General features: G+C 42.2%; 1 protein-coding gene across 1 annotated transcript in view; it reads right to left on the minus strand.

Moving 5' to 3' along the window:
• Window positions 1-7,963: 7,963 nt before the first annotated feature.
• LOC123997861 (aromatic-L-amino-acid decarboxylase-like) overlaps window positions 7,964-19,456 on the minus strand; it is a 32,013-nt gene continuing 20,520 nt past the window's right edge. Inside the window, exons 7-14 of the mRNA XM_046302482.1 lie at window positions 18,706-18,772; window positions 18,454-18,548; window positions 17,203-17,270; window positions 15,916-15,992; window positions 13,859-13,878; window positions 13,046-13,144; window positions 11,112-11,213; window positions 7,964-10,771 (exon numbers count right to left, since the gene is read on the minus strand). Coding sequence (XP_046158438.1) covers window positions 10,571-10,771; window positions 11,112-11,213; window positions 13,046-13,144; window positions 13,859-13,878; window positions 15,916-15,992; window positions 17,203-17,270; window positions 18,454-18,548; window positions 18,706-18,772 — 729 coding nt within the window. The 3' untranslated portion in view covers window positions 7,964-10,570. The remainder of the gene's footprint in view (window positions 10,772-11,111; window positions 11,214-13,045; window positions 13,145-13,858; window positions 13,879-15,915; window positions 15,993-17,202; window positions 17,271-18,453; window positions 18,549-18,705; window positions 18,773-19,456) is intronic.

The raw sequence follows: 19,456 nt of genomic DNA on the forward strand, positions 1-19,456 counted from the left end.
AAGTTTCTTCCAGGCACCTTTACTGTTAAGAGTGTACAGTAGAACCAATGCTGTAATATCCTGATAGAGAAAGTAAAGCAAACAGATAGGCCACTGTGTATGAGCTGCTAGCTAGCTAACTTTACTGTGGAGCTAAGTAAATTAAGTATCATCAGCTCGCTAACTTCCTATTAGCTAGCTAACTTGATGTTCTTAGAATTGTAAGGTAAAACCACAAGCCACAAATGCAACGCAGATGCCATGGAAGAGGGTGAAAGGACTGCAGCTCCAGCTGTCAGAAAAGGGAGAGAGTAGGCTACTGGATAGGCAGGTCATTTCCTGGGAGGACACTGTGAAATGATTCTCCAGTTCCAGTCCTTAGTAAGGGAAACTATTAGGACAGAGAGATAATAGCAATATAATATTCAGTGCCCGTCTAATTTTTGTATAATGAAGCCTTTTTCTTTGTGATGTTTTCTGTCCTCAGATACGGAGAGCTACAGTATGAAATTCTTCAGATGAAGAGGTCCCAATGAATGTCCCAAGAGACTAAGGCTATATCCTTGTTTACCGGGTTATATGTATACCTACACTCATAGAAAAAAAGGGGTTCCTAAAGGGTTCTTCTGCTGTCCCCATAGTAGAACCCTTTTGGGTTCCATGTATAACCCTCTGTGGAAATGGTTCTACATTGAACCCAAAAGGGTTCTACCTGGAACCAAAAAGGGTTCTTCAAAGGGTTCTCCTATGGGGACAGAGGAAGAACCCTTTTAGGTTCTAGATAGCAACTTTTATTCTAAGATTGTATGTTACAAAATGCTATATACAGTTAAAAGTGACACAATGTATAACCCTATTACAACTGGAGCAGGTCAACCCTACTCCAGGATGTCTGCTGGGTGTGCAGGCTTCTGTTCCAGCCCAGCACTAACAGACCTGATTCAACTTGTGGAACCTAATGGGTTGATAATCAAGTGTTCTATTGCTGAGCTGGAATAGAAGTCTGCTCACCCAGGAGATCAGGGATCAGTGGAACAAGGTTGGCCAACGCTGGTATATACTTTCTTTTGTTCACCTGAAATTGTGATACAGCCTCCCGGTAACACACCACATTCCAAAAAAATGATCTGCTCAAAAGGGCCTTGATTAACAGACTTGGGTGTGTTTCAGGGTTGGATCAAAGCAGGAGTAGCGCTCCTGATGGAGGGTTGACCACGTGTTTTATACAGTAGCCTAACTAACAGTGCAGTTATATTACTTTGTGATGGGGTTAAGTGCCTTGCTCAAGGGAACAATGGCAGGATATGATGCATGAATTCAGAGAGCAGCCTCGCATTGTTAAAGGGAAACTTAATAATTGTTCAATTTCATATTCACCACATCCACCACCACCAGAACATAAACATATGTCAAAATGGTGCATTTCTATGTTTTGTAGTTAAAATGATAGAGGAAGATGTCTTCCAAAAACATAATCGGTGTGCATTGTGTGATTTTCACCAATTGTGAGTAGGCATTGCCTACTAATTGCCTACTAATTGGTTGATGATGTCAGTGGAAACACTTATCTTTCTCTAGGTTTTTTGCTACAAAACATAGAAATGTTTTTTTTCCATCTGATTTTAATGACATTATGTCAATAGGTTTTATTGGTTTAAACTCATTGTTATTGTTTCAGTTACCACTGGACAAAATACCAGTGGTACACAGCTACCACACAGTTTACCATTACCACAAACATTACCACATAATGCGGCACTAACAAATTACCACACAAAAACTACCGGATTTGTAATGAGAGCAGCTGGGCTGCCTCCCAGTCATGCTATTGCTAACATGCCTGTGCAAAGGCTTGAGTTTCTTCCTTGGTTGGTTGATGGACAGGGTATTTCAAGTTTCTTATTTTTTTCTACTCTATTCTCATTTGAACATTTAAAAAAACAGTTGCAACTGTCTACAGTCCATTTGTCCAGTATTTTGGCACCTGCGTTATGATGTGGGGCTTATCTTCTGGGAAATGCACAGACCACATGAGAAAGGACCTGTCATTAGGGAGGCTGCATATGCTGCTGTAGTCAGCTGTACAGATAAATGGACAAATAAACCTCAAACAGCACTCAGAAGGGCAGGCTGGACAGGCTTCCTTTGATAGCCTACAGTAACAGTATGCAGTGCCGGAAGTACCACACAAAGACAGCTAACTAGACTACTGCTGCCTGCATTGAAATCCACTAGACTCCTGTGTGGTCCAAGGGTGAATACAATACAAAGCAAGGGGCGATGATCAAACTGAATTTGATTTGTGATTCATCACGCAGAGAGATTTACTGGGGTATTTTTAGCTACTGGGAGTGTGATCTGACACCCATTTGTCTGAGGAAAGCGGAAAGGCAGCCCCTTACAATTAGATTTAGGAGGAAGACGCAGGAAAGCTAGCAAACTATCTCCTATACTGACTGAAGATGTCTGTCTTCATAGCTCTGCACACAAACAATAGCTCCTGCGAACATCAGTCTTTTAGATTGTGAACTTTAATTCAGTTGGCAACGCAAATTGATGGAGTGTGTGTGTGTGTGTGTGTGTGTGTGTGTGTGTGTGTGTGTGTGTGTGTGTGTGTGTGTGTGTGTGTGTGTGTGTGTGTGTGTGTGTGTGTGTGTGTGTGTGTGTGTGTGTGTGTGTGTGTGTGTGTGTGTGTGTGTGTGTGTGTGTGTGTTCATCTTTCACTGTGACAGTAGAGACATTTTTTGCAGTTGTTTTATCATAATTTTTCAAAATGGTAACCCAAACTGAAGCGTTGTCTTGCCTCAAGAGGAGTTACAAGCTCTACCTACAGAAAAGGCCTGCAGTAAACAATGCAACTTTGCGCACTGAAATGCAACGTACATTGCAACAATATCTATTGAGAACATCTGTGATTGACCTTTTGGAACATATCTGCTTAGATCGCATTGCAACTACAAAATGCTCCATGCATTGTTTTCGTAACAGGGCTTTCCGTTGACCTTTTTATTCAAATTCTTCTATCTCAGTTCATCGGCATCCACCTCGCTACATTAACACTGCGTTACAACATCTGAAATCCACAGAGGAATAGACCCAAAAATGAATGACATTGAACTCAATGTACTCAGAGAGCACTAAACTCCCCATTCGGAGAAGACACTAGCGTGAATAGTATGTGGTCTTGCTTGTGGCCTGATCAATTAGAACAGAAATCTCTTTGGATCCTCGGTTGGGTGACTGTCAGGAGCCACAAAAGAAAACAGAAGGATAAGCTAATCAAAGAGGATCATTAGAGAAGAGACAGATCATATCTGGTCTCTCTGTGGCCGGCAGCACTAGGAATCAACTATCAATGAATTATGAGACTACGGCCATTAAAATGGCCTCTAACAAACTGAGTTAATTCAGTCTAGAACAACATTTAAGGTGTCAAATTAGTCTTTCTGAAAAATGCTATTTTCTCATAATGACGTTATGAGATATTGAAACAGTGGAACACTATACAATACCAGGCTATGGGACAGAATCGCTGAATTCAAATCTATCTAAGTTAGGTTACCTTACTAACTCCGGAAAAATATGTAATGATGTAAGGCAAATGCGACTGTTAGTTACATCTCTGCTGTGTGTACATTATTTGTGTCTCCCAATACAAAGACAGTATTATTAGAGGAGCATTGAATAGCCAGCAGTTCAATGTATCACAAGAAAAGGGCACTGTATATTCCATAAAATACCCAACTACTCAGAAATGTGGAATGACTCAGAAAATACAGTCTGTTTGGAGTAGGCCCACATTCCATCCATGATATCCACCAGATATGGGTTCAAATAATATTTTTTATATTTCATATACTTTGACAGTTTGCTTGAGGCTGCCTGATAGGAGATAGCCAGATAGGAGATGTTTGCGAAATCAGGACTATTCCATTGATTTGAATGATTCCATTGTGCCAGGCAAGATCAATCGAACAAAGTATAAGTATTTTAAAGATTTCAAATACTATTTGAACCTAGGTCTGATATCCACTAGACATCTACCCCCATCTGAACCATTTTCTCCTGTTATATACAATCAGTCATCTGAAAGTATGTTGCTAATGTCCCCCATGTGTAGATGATGCATTTGAAAACCTGAGGTGAAGCCTGTTTGATGCTAACAGGTTTAATATTTTATTACATGTTATGATCATTATTTATACAAGTTCATTATTCTTGTTATAACAGCATCATAATGCAGTATATCTTTCAGCCTTACTTCTAATATATTACTGAAGCAGCTTCTCCTTAAAGGATGTTAGATAATACAATAGGTAATAGGCTTTGCATCTAAAGATGTGAAATACTAACCTTCATTAGCATTAAATGACTGGGGCACTTTGTGCTAATCTCATTTCAATGTGGTACTACAGCAATCAAAGCACAGTTCAACACAAGCATTACACGCAAGCTCTGAAACAGGATACGCTGGTTCTCCGATATAGCTATGACTGTAAATTAGATTTGCTTCTTATGACTTGCAACGATTTCCCAGTCGGGTCTGTGACAGTGTCGAAACACATTATCTATCTAGTCTACTACCAATTAACAATGTCTAATAGGGAAATGACAACGCTGGATTAGGGGGAGATTTGGGATTGAGAACAGTTTTTTTATACAACTTTGTGGATGCTGGCTGTGTGTAACTTACATCTGCATCTATCACTTGCAGTTTAGTTTCCTGCGCACAACATGGGCTTCCTGTTTCACTAAGGGCGGAGGTCATAAACCTGGCAGTGTGGTGCCAGGACAATAAACTCTCTCTCAACGTCATTAAGACCAAGGAGCTGATCATGGACTACATTAAAGAGCATCCTGACTGGTTGTATCACCGTCTGGTATGGCAACTGTACCACCCTCAACCGAAAGGCAGAGGGTGGTGCGGACGGCCCAGAGCATCAGTGTGGGCGAGCTCCCAGCCATCCAGAATGTACAGTACATGCCAGGCGGTGTCTGAGAAAGGCCCGATAAATTGCAAAAGACTCCAGTCAACCTAGACATGGACTGTTCTCCATGCTCCCGTCTGGCAGGCGGTAACGGTGCATCAAGGCTCCTAAACAGCTTCTATCCCCAGGCCATAAGACTGTTAAATGGCTAATAATTACTGTGCTCTCCCTCTCACACAGACTATCCACACTGACTCTATGCCCATCCACAGGTCTCTACCCACTCAAACACACACCTTCACTGTCACTCCTACTCACACGCGCACGCACACATATACCCTCACAGATAACTGACACTTTTTCACCTCCTTACACCTACATTGTTTCTGAAATTATTATTGATTCAATTTTTTACCAGCATTACACTGCCATTCTTTGATTATTGATTGCCATTACCATGTATCTATTTATCCTGCTACTAGTCAGCATTACTCCTGTTTACAAGTACAGTGCCTTCAGAAAGTATTCAGACCCCTTGACTTTTTCCACATTTTGTTAGGTTGCAACCTTATTCTAAAATCAATTAAATAATTTCCCCCCTCAATCTACACACAATACCCCATAATGACAAAGCAAAAACAGCTTGAATTTTTTTTCTAATTTATATAAAATAAAATAAACTGAAATATCACATTTACATGAGTATTCAGACCCTTTACTCAGTACTTTGTTGAAGCACCTTTGGCAACGTTTACAGCATTGAGTCTTCTTGGGTATGATGCTATAAGCTTGGCACACCTGCATTTGAGGAGTTTATCCCATTCTTCTCTGCAGATCCTCTCATGCTCTGCCAGTTTGGATGGGGAGCATTGTTGCACAGCTATCTTCAGGTCTCTCCAGAGATGTTCGATCGGGTTCAAGTCTGGGCTCTGGCTGGGCCACTCAAGGACATTCAGAGACTTGTCCCAAAGCAACTCTTGCATTGTCGTGGCAGTGTGCTTAGAGTCGTTGTCCAGTTGAAGGTGAACCTTTGCCTCAGTCTGAAGTCCTGAGCGCTCTGGAACTGGTTTTCATCAAGGATCTCTCTGTACTTTGCTCCGTTCATCTTTGCCTTGATCCTGACTAGTCTCCCAGTCACTGCCACTGAAAAACACCTTCACAGCATGATGCTGCCACCACCATTCTTCTCCATAGGTATGGTGCCAGGTTTTCTCCAGACGTAATGCTATGCATTCAAGCCAAAGAGTTCAATCTTGGTTTCGTCAGACCAGAGAATCTTGTTTCTCATGGTCTGAGAGTCTTTAGGTGCCTTTTGTCAAACTCCAAGCGGACTGTCATGTGCCTTTTACTGAGGAGTGGCTTCCGTCTGGCCAATCTACCATAAGGTCTGTTTGGTGGAGTGCTGCAGAGATGGTTGCCCTTCTGGAAGGGTCTCCCATCTCCACAGAGGAACTCTGGAGCTCTGTCAGAGCAACCATCGGGTTCTTGGTCACCTCCCTGACCAAGGTCCTTCTCCCCTGAATGCTCAGTTTGGCCAGGCATCCAGCTCTAGGAAGAGCTTTGGTTGTTCCAAATTTCTTCCATTTAAGAATGAAGGTGGGGACATTCAATGCTGCAGAAATGTTTTGGTACCCTTCCCCAGATCTGTGCCTCAACACAATCTTGAGCTATACGGACAATTCCTTCGACCTCATGGCTTGGTCTTTGCTCTGACATGCAGTGTCAACTGTGACCTTATATAGAAAGGTGTGTGTCTTTCCAAGTCATGTTCAATCAATTAAATGTACCACAGGTGGACTCCAATCAAGTTGTAGAAACATCTCAAGGATGATAGATGGAAACAGGATGCAACTGGATGCAACATAGCAAAGGGTCTGAATACTTGTGTAAATAAGGTATTTCTGTTTTATTTTATTTTTTTATACATTTGCAACATTTTCAAAAACCAGTTTTCTCTTTGTCATTTTGGGGTATTGTGTGTAGATTGCTGAGAAAATGTGTTTATTTAATTAATTTTAGAATAAGGCTATAACTTCAAGGGGTCTGAATACTCTCCAAAGGCACTGTATATATTATCATTAGTATACTACCATAATTATTTCTATACTCCTACTACCAGTCACTTTTTATGTATAAACCCACCTCAACAACTCCAGTACCCCTGCACATTGAATAAGGTACTGGCACTTGTTTGTGACAGATCCCAGAGCTGCTTTTCAATACAGACCAGATCTGGTTGTTGGGCTCCCCTGGTGGGCCTGTTTGGAACCTGTGTGTACATCCAAAATTACACCCATTCCCTATTTAGTGCAATACTATATAGGGAATATGGTGCCAATACGGATGCAGAATTGGTATGTTAGGCTTTTTAGCTGAAGGTTTTACCAAAGATTTTTATAACTAAACCAAGATAGACCACCGCCTGTCTTTTTCAATGGGAACAAATTAGTTATAGTGGGCCGAACAAGTAAGGAGGTAGGCAGAGCCGAGCACGAGCTAGTGAGATCCTATTGGCTCGTTCGCGCATGCGTCTGCATATTTCCAGATCGTCTCCTCTGTGAAGTGCGCTTGTCCAATAACTCAATTCAACCTTTGCATTCCTTCTAAACAATTTAGTCCACTCTGTCCATAACACATTCTAGTTTTGGGAACATAAAACTGTATTGAAATCAAATTAATATTTGATAATGTGCAGAATGTCGCACAAAATTAATCTCGTTCCATCTCCTCCCACGGCCGGCCAGTGGGCTTCCTCTCACTATTATATTCCGTAGTGAGTGGAAACGCCAAGCAGATGCTTCACATTTATACATCCGGTGAATTGCTGGTCTCATTGTTCTATCTGTGGTTTTACTGCTCCAACCTTCGCTGGACTAGGACAATGCAGCCATCTAGTGGTTTACCAGGGCATCTTACCAAAACTCCTAAATATTGTATTTGAAATGGTGTGATTTTGATAGTGCGGATTTAGTTTTAAATAGGCTAATCATACATAATCATTTGTGGGTGCCAATGGACCTTTCCAATCCAATGTGAAAGTATGACATACTCAAATACACATCGCAACACATTTATTTGGTTGTGTAAAGAGGACAGTACAATGATGCCACGAGGCAGATCAGTAGCAGGAAGCCACAAAGCCACTCAAAGCATATAAAATATAGCTATGCTTAAGGTTTTCCTCCTTCAAAAAACATTGCACTACCACCTTATCGCCAGGTAAGAGATGATCAAGTTAACAATACAATTTCCCCCCAGTGTGAGACTGAAGCAGTCAGCCCACTGCTGGTTATATCAAGAAAACACAGACACAAAAGAGACAAAAAGACACAACTACACATATTCTACACACACACACCCCTCCATCCCTCATTCAAAAGGCACACTTGACTTGTGAATCAAACCAGGGACAGGGATATTTTATCTCTCGATTACTTAGTTAATTTATTTTGAGTGACTCCATGACATGCTGGGAATCGCAGCTTAAAGGTCTAATCTCATTTAAACTGGTTTGTTTATCCAACAGCCCAACATAACCATCATATGATGTGCATACAGTAGAGTACACATTTGAAACACATTCATATTACCTTCTTAAGGAGAGACCCTCTCAAGTCAATTCCTCCTTGGCTCACTGCTACTGCTGAGGGCATTAAGTGAAGCTAGGTACATATTGTTTTTGTGTCTCTTCAGATCAACTGAGACATTAACTGTTGTCTGTATATTTTATTCATGCAGGGCAAAAGCTTACAGTAAGTGTTTTAACTGATGCTCCCATAAGAGCTCTTATGTGTCTCATGGGTTATTATGATGTTCAGGACAAAACTGCTTATGCAACAGGGTTGGGCTCAATTCCTTTTCTATTCAGTCGATTAGGGAGTTAAACATTTTTGCTCAATGTTTCTCTATGAGAACATTTTGGAATTAGAATTTTAGTTTACTTTCAGAATTGACTGAATTGAAATGGTAATGGCCACAACTCTGATATAGGCTACCCATTTATCTGGTATAAGATACCTGTGTCTCTTGTATAAGATACCTGTGTCTCTGGTATAAGATACCTGTGTCTCTGGTATAAGATACCTGTTTTTCTGGTATAAGATACCTGTGTCTCTGGTATAAGATTCCTGTGTCTCTTGTATAAGATACCTGTGTCTCTTGTATAAGATACCTGTGTCTCTGGTATAAGATACCTGTTTTTCTGGTATAAGATACCTGTGTCTCTGGTATAAGATTCCCGTGTCTCTTGTATAAGATACCTGTGTCTCTTGTATTCGATACCTGTGTCTCTTGTATACGATACCTGTGTCTCTGGTATAAGATACCTGTGTCTCTGGTATAAGATACCTGTTTCTCTCTTTGGCAAAATCTCAACATGCTGTTAATTTTTTTGGCTTCATGAAAACAGTGAACAGCTTAAACCTTGTGGGATACTAACTGTTTCTATCTCTACTTACTGTATAATGGTGCCAAACCATACAATGTTTTCTGACTCTTAAATGTTTTGAATTGTGAATATGTATAATGTGCATAATCTTGTTTTAGGGACCTACAATATCCCAATGTTTAAATCAATATGCCCCTAAGGGGATAAATAATGTTGTACTGAATTGAATACCTCTACTAATCACTCCACTAGAGCAGGTAAACACAGCTGAGTGACCAGAGCCTGGATAAACCTCAGGCAGGATAAAGCCCCACATACTAAGTCCTTGCCTGTATTTTTAGCATGCTGACCCTTCTCTAAAGTGATTTGGATGAACAGTTGGTTGAGAAGGGACATGGCAGGGTAGGTGAGGGTGGAGAGGGGTTGTAGGAGCAGGTGGGGCATACACAGAGCCCTGAGGGGAGTGGTGCCCGTCTCTAGCCTGGCCTCTCTCATTTAGCATACTGGTGTGGAGTCAGAGCAGAACTCAGTCAGTCTGTTTTTACATAGAACACATGCTTGAGTATTGTCAGTAAACCCTACACTACAGTAACCTATGAGGCAAAACCTTAACATCTGGATATGATTTGCTTCACTCACATACGCACCTTGAATTTATTCACACTCACCAACACAAATTCACTGATTCACATACAACCACACATATAAATACACACATGGGATGAGACAGCAAAGAGAAAGGGCTGCAGTTACAGTATGCTGATGTCGTGAGATCACAGGAGGTTGGTGCCACCTCAATTAGGGAGGATGGGCTTGTGGTAATGACTGGAGCGGAATCGGTGGAATGGTATCAAACACATGGTTTGATGCCATTCCAGTCGCTCCGTTTCAGCCATTATTATGAGCCGTCCTCCCTTCAGCAGCCTCCATTGAGTGAGATCCAGACCTGTATTCATCAAGCATCTCAGAGTAGGAGTGCTGAACTAGGATCACTTTAGCCTTTTACTTCACAAGAAATAAGATAACATGGACACTCCTACTCTGAGACACTTTTTGAATACCATCCATGGTCAGGTGGGGTTAGGGCCCTTATTCATCAAGCATCTCAGAGTAGGAGTGCTGATCTAAGGTCCGCTTCTAGGATCAATTTAGTATTTTATATTTTAATGAATGGACAGGGGGGGGGGACCTGATCCTAGACCTGCACTCTTACTCTGAAATACTTGATTACTTACAGCTCCTGGTCCAACCCAGCCTGTCTAGTCCATGTGGATGGTCAGTAGGGCAGCTCCTGCATGACCTCTTCGGCCAGCTGTGTGATGAGTCGCCAGGCCTCGCGGATGTGACGTGACTCGGTAGTGCGGGCGCAGACGGCGAAGCGCAGCACAAACTGACCAGACAGCAGGCACGGCACCAGGTGGATCTTCCTGCCATTGTTGATCCTCTTCAGCAAGGTCTCGTTCACCTCGTTGGAGCCCTTTTAGGAGGAAAGGTAAGATAGTTTGCCTCCCAAATAGCATCCTATTCCCTATATAGTGCACCCTATTACCTATATATCCCATTGGGCTCTGGTAAAAAAAAAAGTTGTGCAGTATATAGGGAATAGTGTGCCATTTAGGATGTAACAATAGTCAAATACTTTTTAAAAAACATTTAAAAAATGTATGCCGGTAATGTGAACTAAAACTATACTATACCATAGACCTAACGATAAATCATTTTAGTCTATTCCAGTCCAAAGATAGTTTCCGAACGTTTATGAATGTTTGATGATCATGTGCTGAACTAACATTCACAGTTGGCTGAATTGTCTTTACCTTTAGTCTAAAGCAGACCAGCCCCAAGACAACGTCTGCGCTGATCTCAAAGCGTTGGTCAGCGCGAACCAGGCTCTCAAACTCTTTGGCCAACTCCACATGCTGTGAAGGCAGAGACACAGTCATTCATTCATACTCAGACAGCCTTCCACTGAAGTCTGAGGTGGTGCTGATGGAAATGCGTTAAGGTGAACTTCTTGATATGCACACTAGGTGGCACCCTAGTATCTTAATTTGAATGAATTATTTTTCCTATAGGGTGGTGTCCTTACAGCAGCTAGCTAGCTGGCTGTTGTAATATACCTTCAGCAAATGCTGAAACCATAAATTGTAGCTACATTGTCTTTCATGTTCATTTACCCTGGAGAAAGGCTCCATTCCCAATCAAAGGGTTAATGTGATGACAACTGTTAGACATGTGAAAATACTAGAAGAACATTAAAGCACATAGCCCTATCCATACAACTCTCTGAATCTAACAGAAAATGCATTGTTGTTTAGTATGCCCATGGAACCAGATATGTCTCAGTTGTAGTACGGAAATGAAAAGCACAAGCTCTTTGACAATGAATCTAGTCATAGAGAGGTCAGTATTAGCCCAAAGGCTGGCAGATTGTGACTGTCCAAAGATGATCTACAGTATGCAGCCGGCTATATATTTGTATCCCCGTGGACCGGTTAGTACATAAAACAATCTCCATTCAGGCTGCATTTCCTTTTTAACTTGATTTAGTGGCAACAAAATGGTGGCTAATGCTTCTTCCTGACATTGCGTACAGCGTTCAGACCAATGGTAAACAACAGTAGGCTGCAACCTGATTGGCTGAACGCGATACACAACATCCGGGAATTGCAATTAGCCACTAGCATGGTGGTGGGAAACGGTGTTCCATAAAGTAAGTATGCTTATATCCTCCGTTTTGTTATGCCTTCTCAACATTATATCAAATTAAGAAGCAAATCGATGCCTTTGCAGCCTGAATGGAGAATGTTTTATGTACGAACCAGTCCACAGGGGATACGAATGTATAGCCGGTTGCATAGATTCCCTTCGGATGATGAAATGAAACAACTCAATATCGCCATCTGCTGGCCTTTGGGCTAGGTCAGTATGTACTTTTATGTTTGTACAAAGACGCCCGGAAATCTGAAGAAAATAACCATGAAATAGTCGTCAAACTGTCCAACCTTCCTTGGAGGGGAACCTCCAAGCTAAATACCATGTCCTATTCCAGCTCACCCTGTTCAAACTCTTATTCACCACAGGATCAAACATGTCATTCATTCACTAATCTGTGTGTGGCATTGAATGCTTAATGAGAATTGAAACGTTCATCATTGCATGTAATCACAATTACACAGTAGTACATCATGATGTACAGTATTTGTAACCAAAGTCTGAGTGAGAACAGCCAGGACAGGACTATTAGTAATAACTCCAATGCCAACTCAGCCATTAATGAGGCCAAAACTCTGGTCCTAACTGTGATTATTAGCTGACCACTACACTTCCTCATTCCCAGCCAGTAGGTCACCACCACTATGAGGTTTAATGGTCCGTGTGTGTCCACTATAATTAATTTACTGTTTGTATGTCTATTCAGAAACTGCATGCTGCTGTACCAAGAGGACCCATACAGAGACATTTCATATGACCTACAGTAGTCAATGGTCAACTTGTTGAATAGCACTGTTTTGTAAAAAGACAACTGTAGCCTACATATGATTGATTACAAACATGCTTTACTGGAGTTGTTCTATCTAATATAGACAGTAGATGAATGCAGTATGCCTCAGTGTATGGCTAGAGGCCTTATGTGTTGTTGCTGCTGCTTCATTTACTGATAGAACTAGATAGACACAGACCAGGCTGATTTGATTGACAGACAGAGGAAGGGAAGGGAACCAAAGCTGTTTCTCTGCTTTGCTGTTACCTTACGGATGTAGTCCTGAATGCCTTTGACCCCATACATCCGGAACACAAACCACATCTTGAGAGAGCGGAACCTTCGGCCCAGTGGAATCTGCCAGTGCTGTGAGGTAGTGTGGGGTAGAGGGGGAGAGAGGGTGAGGTAGTGTGAGGTAGAGGGGGAGAGAGGGTGAGGTAGTGTGGGGTAGAGGGGGAGAGAGGGTGAGGTAGTGTGAGGTAGAGGGGGAGAGAGGGTGAGGTAGGGGGAGGTAGAGGGTGAGGTAGTGTGAGGTAGAGGGGGAGAGAGGGTGAGGTAGAGGGTGAGGTAGTGTGGGGTAGAGGGGGAGAGAGGGTGAGGTAGTGTGAGGTAGAGGGGGAGAGAGGGTGAGGTAGGGGGAGGTAGAGGGTGAGGTAGTGTGAGGTAGAGGGGGTAGAGGGTGAGGTAGTGTGAGGTAGAGGGGAGAGAGGTTGAGGTAGGGGGAGGTAGAGGGGGAGATAGGGGGAGGTAGGGGGAGGTAGAGGGGGAGAGAGGGTGAGGTAGAGAGGGTGAGGTAGAGGGGGAGATAGGGGGAGGTAGAGGGTGAGGTAGGGGCAGGTAGAGGGTGCGGTAGGGTGAGGTAGAGGGGGAGATAGGGTGAGGTAGGGGGAGGTAGAGGGGGAGATAGGATGAGGTAGAGGGTGCGGTAGTGTGAGGTAGAGGGGGAGATAGGGTGAGGCAGAGGTGGATAAGTGGGTTAGGGTTAGTGGAGCAAACAGAATGAACTCCTTTGATATGACATCCGGCATCACGCTTACACATAGACAGAATATAATGATAATAGATAACCATTCAGCTTACCCTGTAATCTGTGACCAGCCCTGTAAATAAACAGATGAGTAATTATACTATTAGCAATCCACAGCCAACATTTGAATTCACTGTAGTCCATCACTTATAGTGTGTGTCTATACCATAGTTATTAGCATATTGTGGAATGTTGTTACCATCGCTGAGGTATAAAGAATAAAGACATTTCAAATGTCATATTGTGACGATGTGTTAACGATGTGCACATACTTAAAGTACAAAAGGGAAAAAATATAAATATGAGTTTCTGTCAGTCTCTCTCTCTCTCTCTCTCTCTCTCTCTCTCTCTCTCTCTCTCTCTCTCTCTCTCTCTCTCTCTCTCTCTCTCTCTCTCTCTCTCTCTCTCTCTCTCTCTCTCTCTCTCTCTCTCTCTCTCTCTCTCTCTCTCTCTCTCTCTCTCTCTCTCTCTCTCTCTCTCTCTCTCTCTCTCTCTCTCTCTCTCAATTCAATTCAATCCAAGGGCTTTATTGGCATGGAAAACAGATTTTAACATTGCCAGATCAAGTCTCTCTCTCATTGCCTCCACATACAGTAGAAAAGCCCTGTTGCAGTGGCAATAACCTGTAATTTCATTGAGCTGGAGCTGGGGGAGCTGGGGGAGCAGTGGCCTTACTGTGTGTGAGCAGCCTCCCTCTGTGAGGAGAGGTTGGCCAGTCTTTTGTTTTTCTGTCAGTCCAATTAAGGAGGAGGCTTCAGGCACAGCTGCAGCCTGCCAGAGGCCGACTCTTGTGCTGTGTAACTGCGTCCCAAATGGCATAGTATTCCCTACATAGTGCACTATGTAGGGCACTATCTAAGGAATAGGGTTCCAATTGGGACACAACCTACATCTGCATCTAAGATGGGTGACACTCTGTCACTGGCTAACACTGGCAGGCAGCGATGCAGCAGGACCATTAGTGGTTGGGAGGACGTGAGGGACATCGGTAATTGTTTTAGAGTGACATATTGTGTAAGGCGTGTTATTAGGAGACCGTTTGGACGCTTTATTGTATTAGCTCTCTAACACAAACATACAGTGCAACTACAGTACATGAACACATGCACACACAAACATACAGTGCAACTACAGTACATGAACACATGCACACACAAACATACAGTGCAACTACAGTACATGAACACATGCACACACACACACGTTTGTACACACACACACGTTTGCACACACTCGAGCATATGCACACACGTTTCCACGCGTACACACACACACACACACACACACACACACACACACACACACACACACACACACACACACACACACACACACACACACACACACACACACACACACACACACACACACACACACACACACACACACACACACACACACACACACACACACACACTTCCTAGCCATATAAAACATGGGGCTATGGTGGTGAGTATTAGTTTATCCACCTTGGGTTTATTAGCAAGCTTAAAGCCAGCAGGATTGTGAGGTGAGTAAGCTGACAGACCCTCAGATCCATGATGCGATGTACTGGGCTCTCACACTAACACCATTCACATCCCATTACATTACAGGGACTCCAGACATCATCTGCACTTGATCAAATTAAACCAGTATACTGTAAATAGGCTGATGAGACTATTGCTAGATTTACCACATTTAAACCTAATAGATTGGGAATAACACACAGAAAGTGATGTCAATACAGACTATTGCTAGATTTACCACATTTAAACCTAATAGATTGGGAATAACACACAGGAAGTGATGTCAATACAGACTATTGCTAGATTTACCACATTTAAACCTAATAGATTGGGAATAACACACAGGAAGTGATGTCAATACAGACTATTGCTAGATTTACCACATTTAAACCTAATAGATTGGGAATAACACACAGGAAGTGATGTCAATACAGACTATTGCTAGATTTACCACATTTAAACCTAATAGATTGGGAATAACACACAAGAAGTGATGTCAATACAGACTATTGCTAGATTTACCACATTTAAACCTAATAGATTGGGAATAACACACAGGAAGTGATGTCAATACAGACTATTGTCAGTGCAAAAATATCTACCTGACTCTTGATGATCATGTTTCAGGTATAGAGGATCCATCTTGAAGGCCCCAATGAGATCAGATCTTTTCCTCACCCTATGGACAGACACTGAAACACTTAAACTCTGTTACCCTCTTAGAGCTCCCACAGAAAACAGAAGGGAAGGCTAAAGGGCAAGGCTTTTAAAGAAAAGCACAGAAAACGGCTCCCCCACATACAGAAGCTGTTCAGTGCTACATTAAGTCTTACAAAAGACACACATTACTGAAGTCATTTATCATCTCTATTTTATTGGCGTATATTCTCTTTTTGTTAACGTATATTGAACAATAAAGTATTGTATTGTAAAGTGACAATGGTCTAATGGAACACCCTACAGTGGATGACACGGCAGCAGGCAGCAGACATAATGTTGACAATGACTTGGCACAACTTGTGCTCTAGATTTGGTCTCTGAGAATGAGTTGAAAGAATTCTGTTTTCACAATCAGTTGAGCATGAAATAAGGAAGTAAGATTATAAGTGAGACCAGGGTCTCTCAGTTACACATTCACCTGACATATTGTTACAAACTGTTATAAACCAACAATACCACACTACTATTCATAAACTGAGATGCTACTTGACCTTTGTTCCAGTTATTAAAATACACTATTGCGTCGTAAAAAAGAAGCAGACAGCTATTTCTGAGCAGACTATACAAGTCTCTCCTTACATAAGTCATTTCCTTTGTGAACTGACTTTGTTAACTGACTTTGTTAACTGACACCTCGCCGGGGATGGAGGAGGGCATTGAGTGTTCTATCAACAAGAAATGTTGGGGTTGTTTGTGGGGTGATGAGAGAGAGGGCAGATGGGATGCCTATTCCCACCCACTCTGTTTAAAGAATGCTTTAGGTGTCTAGATAGTACTTCTGGAGGTGACTTTGTTATGACGGCCCATTGTAGAATAGTGTAGTCAATAGCCACAATAGCAACAGTGTAACTAAGGATGGGGAGAATAGATTTTAGGTTATAGACACGTATACAGTTGCACAGTGTCGTGCTGAGCTCACAAGGCAGTTTAGATTTGAATCAATATTAAAAACCATGTTGAAGCTGCTCCCCTCTCCCATAGAACAGAAAGGATGGGGAAAATGTATATATCTATATTATACAAATAAAGATTTTACTTAAGGAAGTATGTTTTTTTTAAATGACCAGCAGGGAATTATACAGACTGTCCCCCCGGTCAGATAAAACAACCTGTTCATTAATAAAACAATGTTTCTACAAAGGCTGACTGTCAATCACTTGATAACTTACCACATTGTAGAGCAGTCAAAGTTGACTAACAACCATTTGTGTGGGTTGAAATTGAATGAGTCTGCAAACTGAAAGAGATAAAAGAGTCAGCCATTCAAATCAGCTGATTTCGATGCAAATGTACAGGTCACCCTCATAATACACAAGCCATTTTTTTCCATGTCACTATAGGAAAACAGTAGTCTTATAATATATTTGACTTGTCAAAGCCCCTTGTTGCCATCACTAGGTTTGCACTGACTGCAGCTGGCTTACCAACACAACAGATAACATATTTCACTAGGATGGCTCTAAATATATGGTGTACGCAGCATATCTAACACCTAGGCAACCTTTATTTGAAATGCTAAATAGAGCATCTTGCACAATAACTCTATTGTCACCACCTTGATTCCTCAAAGAGAGAAATCTCCAGTCTCATCTATTTGCTCTCTATCGCTGCTTTTCTAATATCCTTCCCATCTGCCTTCACAGACGCAATAAAAGCAGACAGCAATAGGAGACAATATCAATCAGAGGGGCTCGTGCCCAGTTGTTACCATGCTGACAGATGCAGGAGCCTGCCTATCACTCATATCCTAGCAACCAGCCTCAGCTGCAAAGGGAGCCGGTGTGCCTGACTGCCTGTCATTCAGGTGTGTGTGTGTGTGTGCGCGCGTGTGTCTGTGTGTGCCCACCTCCTCTACTACATCCCTGCCCCCCCCACCCCCAACTCCAACATTGTTTGAACTTGTGTCGCTAATAAACAGTGATATTTCTTGGACGAGGAGAGCAGCAGGGTTTTATCTAAAGGTCTGATGATGCCTGAGGAAATTACTTTAGCCTTATCTATGCTCTCAGTGTGTCTCTCCACTCGGCTTCGCTCGGCTGGAGAGACGCATGCTGTTCAAAAGGCCAACGGATGCTCTTCTAATTTCCTACCATTTTTTGGGCATATTACTCATTCTAGCACACTTCCCTCTTGACAGTTAAATTAAGTTATTATCAAACACAAATTATAATGGGTGTAAATACAAGTATGTTCACTGACAATTTAACTGGAAGTGTGTGTGTGTGTGTGTGTGTGTGTGTGTGTGTGTGTGTGTGTGTGTGTGTGTGTGTGTGTGTGTGTGTGTGTGTGTGTGTGTGTGTGTGTGTGTGTGTGTGTGTGTGTGTGTGTGTGTGTGTGTGTGTGTGTGTGTGTGTGTGTGTGTGTGTGTGTGTGTGTGTGTGTGTGTGTGTGTGTGTGTGTGTGTGTGGCTGGTTTCTAACCTCAATGCCGTTCAACAGGGGTCTGAATTCAGGACAAATAAAGGAACTCCCAGCATATGCAGCATCAATGTGCATCCAGATTTTCTCTGCATTACCTGAGACAAAAATACAAATGTGTAGAACCAGTAGTACAGAAACATACAGAGCTGGTCCTGAGACATGGCTGTACAGTAGATTCCTATGTCTTTATCAGTCTACAACCACATGTCAGTGATAATAGACAGCCTTTAGGAGTGTGAGAATCATACTTACATATGGGCCCAAGTTCAGTAATGTGATCAAATGCACACGAGGGAGTGGACCCAAGAGTAGCACAGAACTAAATGAAAGGACAAAAATCAACAACTCATAAAGTCACATCTTCATGACAACAATGAGTGAGGTGTACTGTATTATGATGGTCTTACAAAGGGCTCTAGCATAACTGAAAATATGCCATAATACATGAACGATATGATAATCATACCTGCAATTTCCTCCTCTAAAGACAGCCATAGAAAGAGATTTGTCCATTCACATAAACACTGTGTTTAGGACATCTTTGTCCATTCACATAAACACTGTGATTAGGACATCTTTGTCCATTCACATAAACACTGTGATTAGGACATCTTTGTCCATTCACATAAACACTGTGATTAGGACATCTTTGTCCATTCACATAAACACTGTGATTAGGACATCTTTGTCCATTCACATAAACACTGTGATTAGGACATCTTTGTCCATTGGGAGACAGACCAGGCCAGTATAGTAATCATTTACAGATACTGATCTCCTGCCGTTTATCATGGCTTAACAAGATCCAGTTTCATTTGGTTTGGCAGAGGAGGCGATTACAATTAACAGTTCATGCTATTTAGGCCTCAGGGCATGGTACACACAGACAGTGGTGGACGGGGAGAGGAAGATGAACGGTGAATTACATCTTTCTCCCAACTGTTGCCACTGTGAGTCTATGTGTGGGTTCTAGGGCTAGACTGTTGTTTCAATACGCATGTTC

The sequence above is a fragment of the Oncorhynchus gorbuscha genome, linkage group LG15, assembly GCF_021184085.1.
Source record: "Oncorhynchus gorbuscha isolate QuinsamMale2020 ecotype Even-year linkage group LG15, OgorEven_v1.0, whole genome shotgun sequence".
Taxonomy (NCBI): domain Eukaryota; kingdom Metazoa; phylum Chordata; class Actinopteri; order Salmoniformes; family Salmonidae; genus Oncorhynchus; species Oncorhynchus gorbuscha.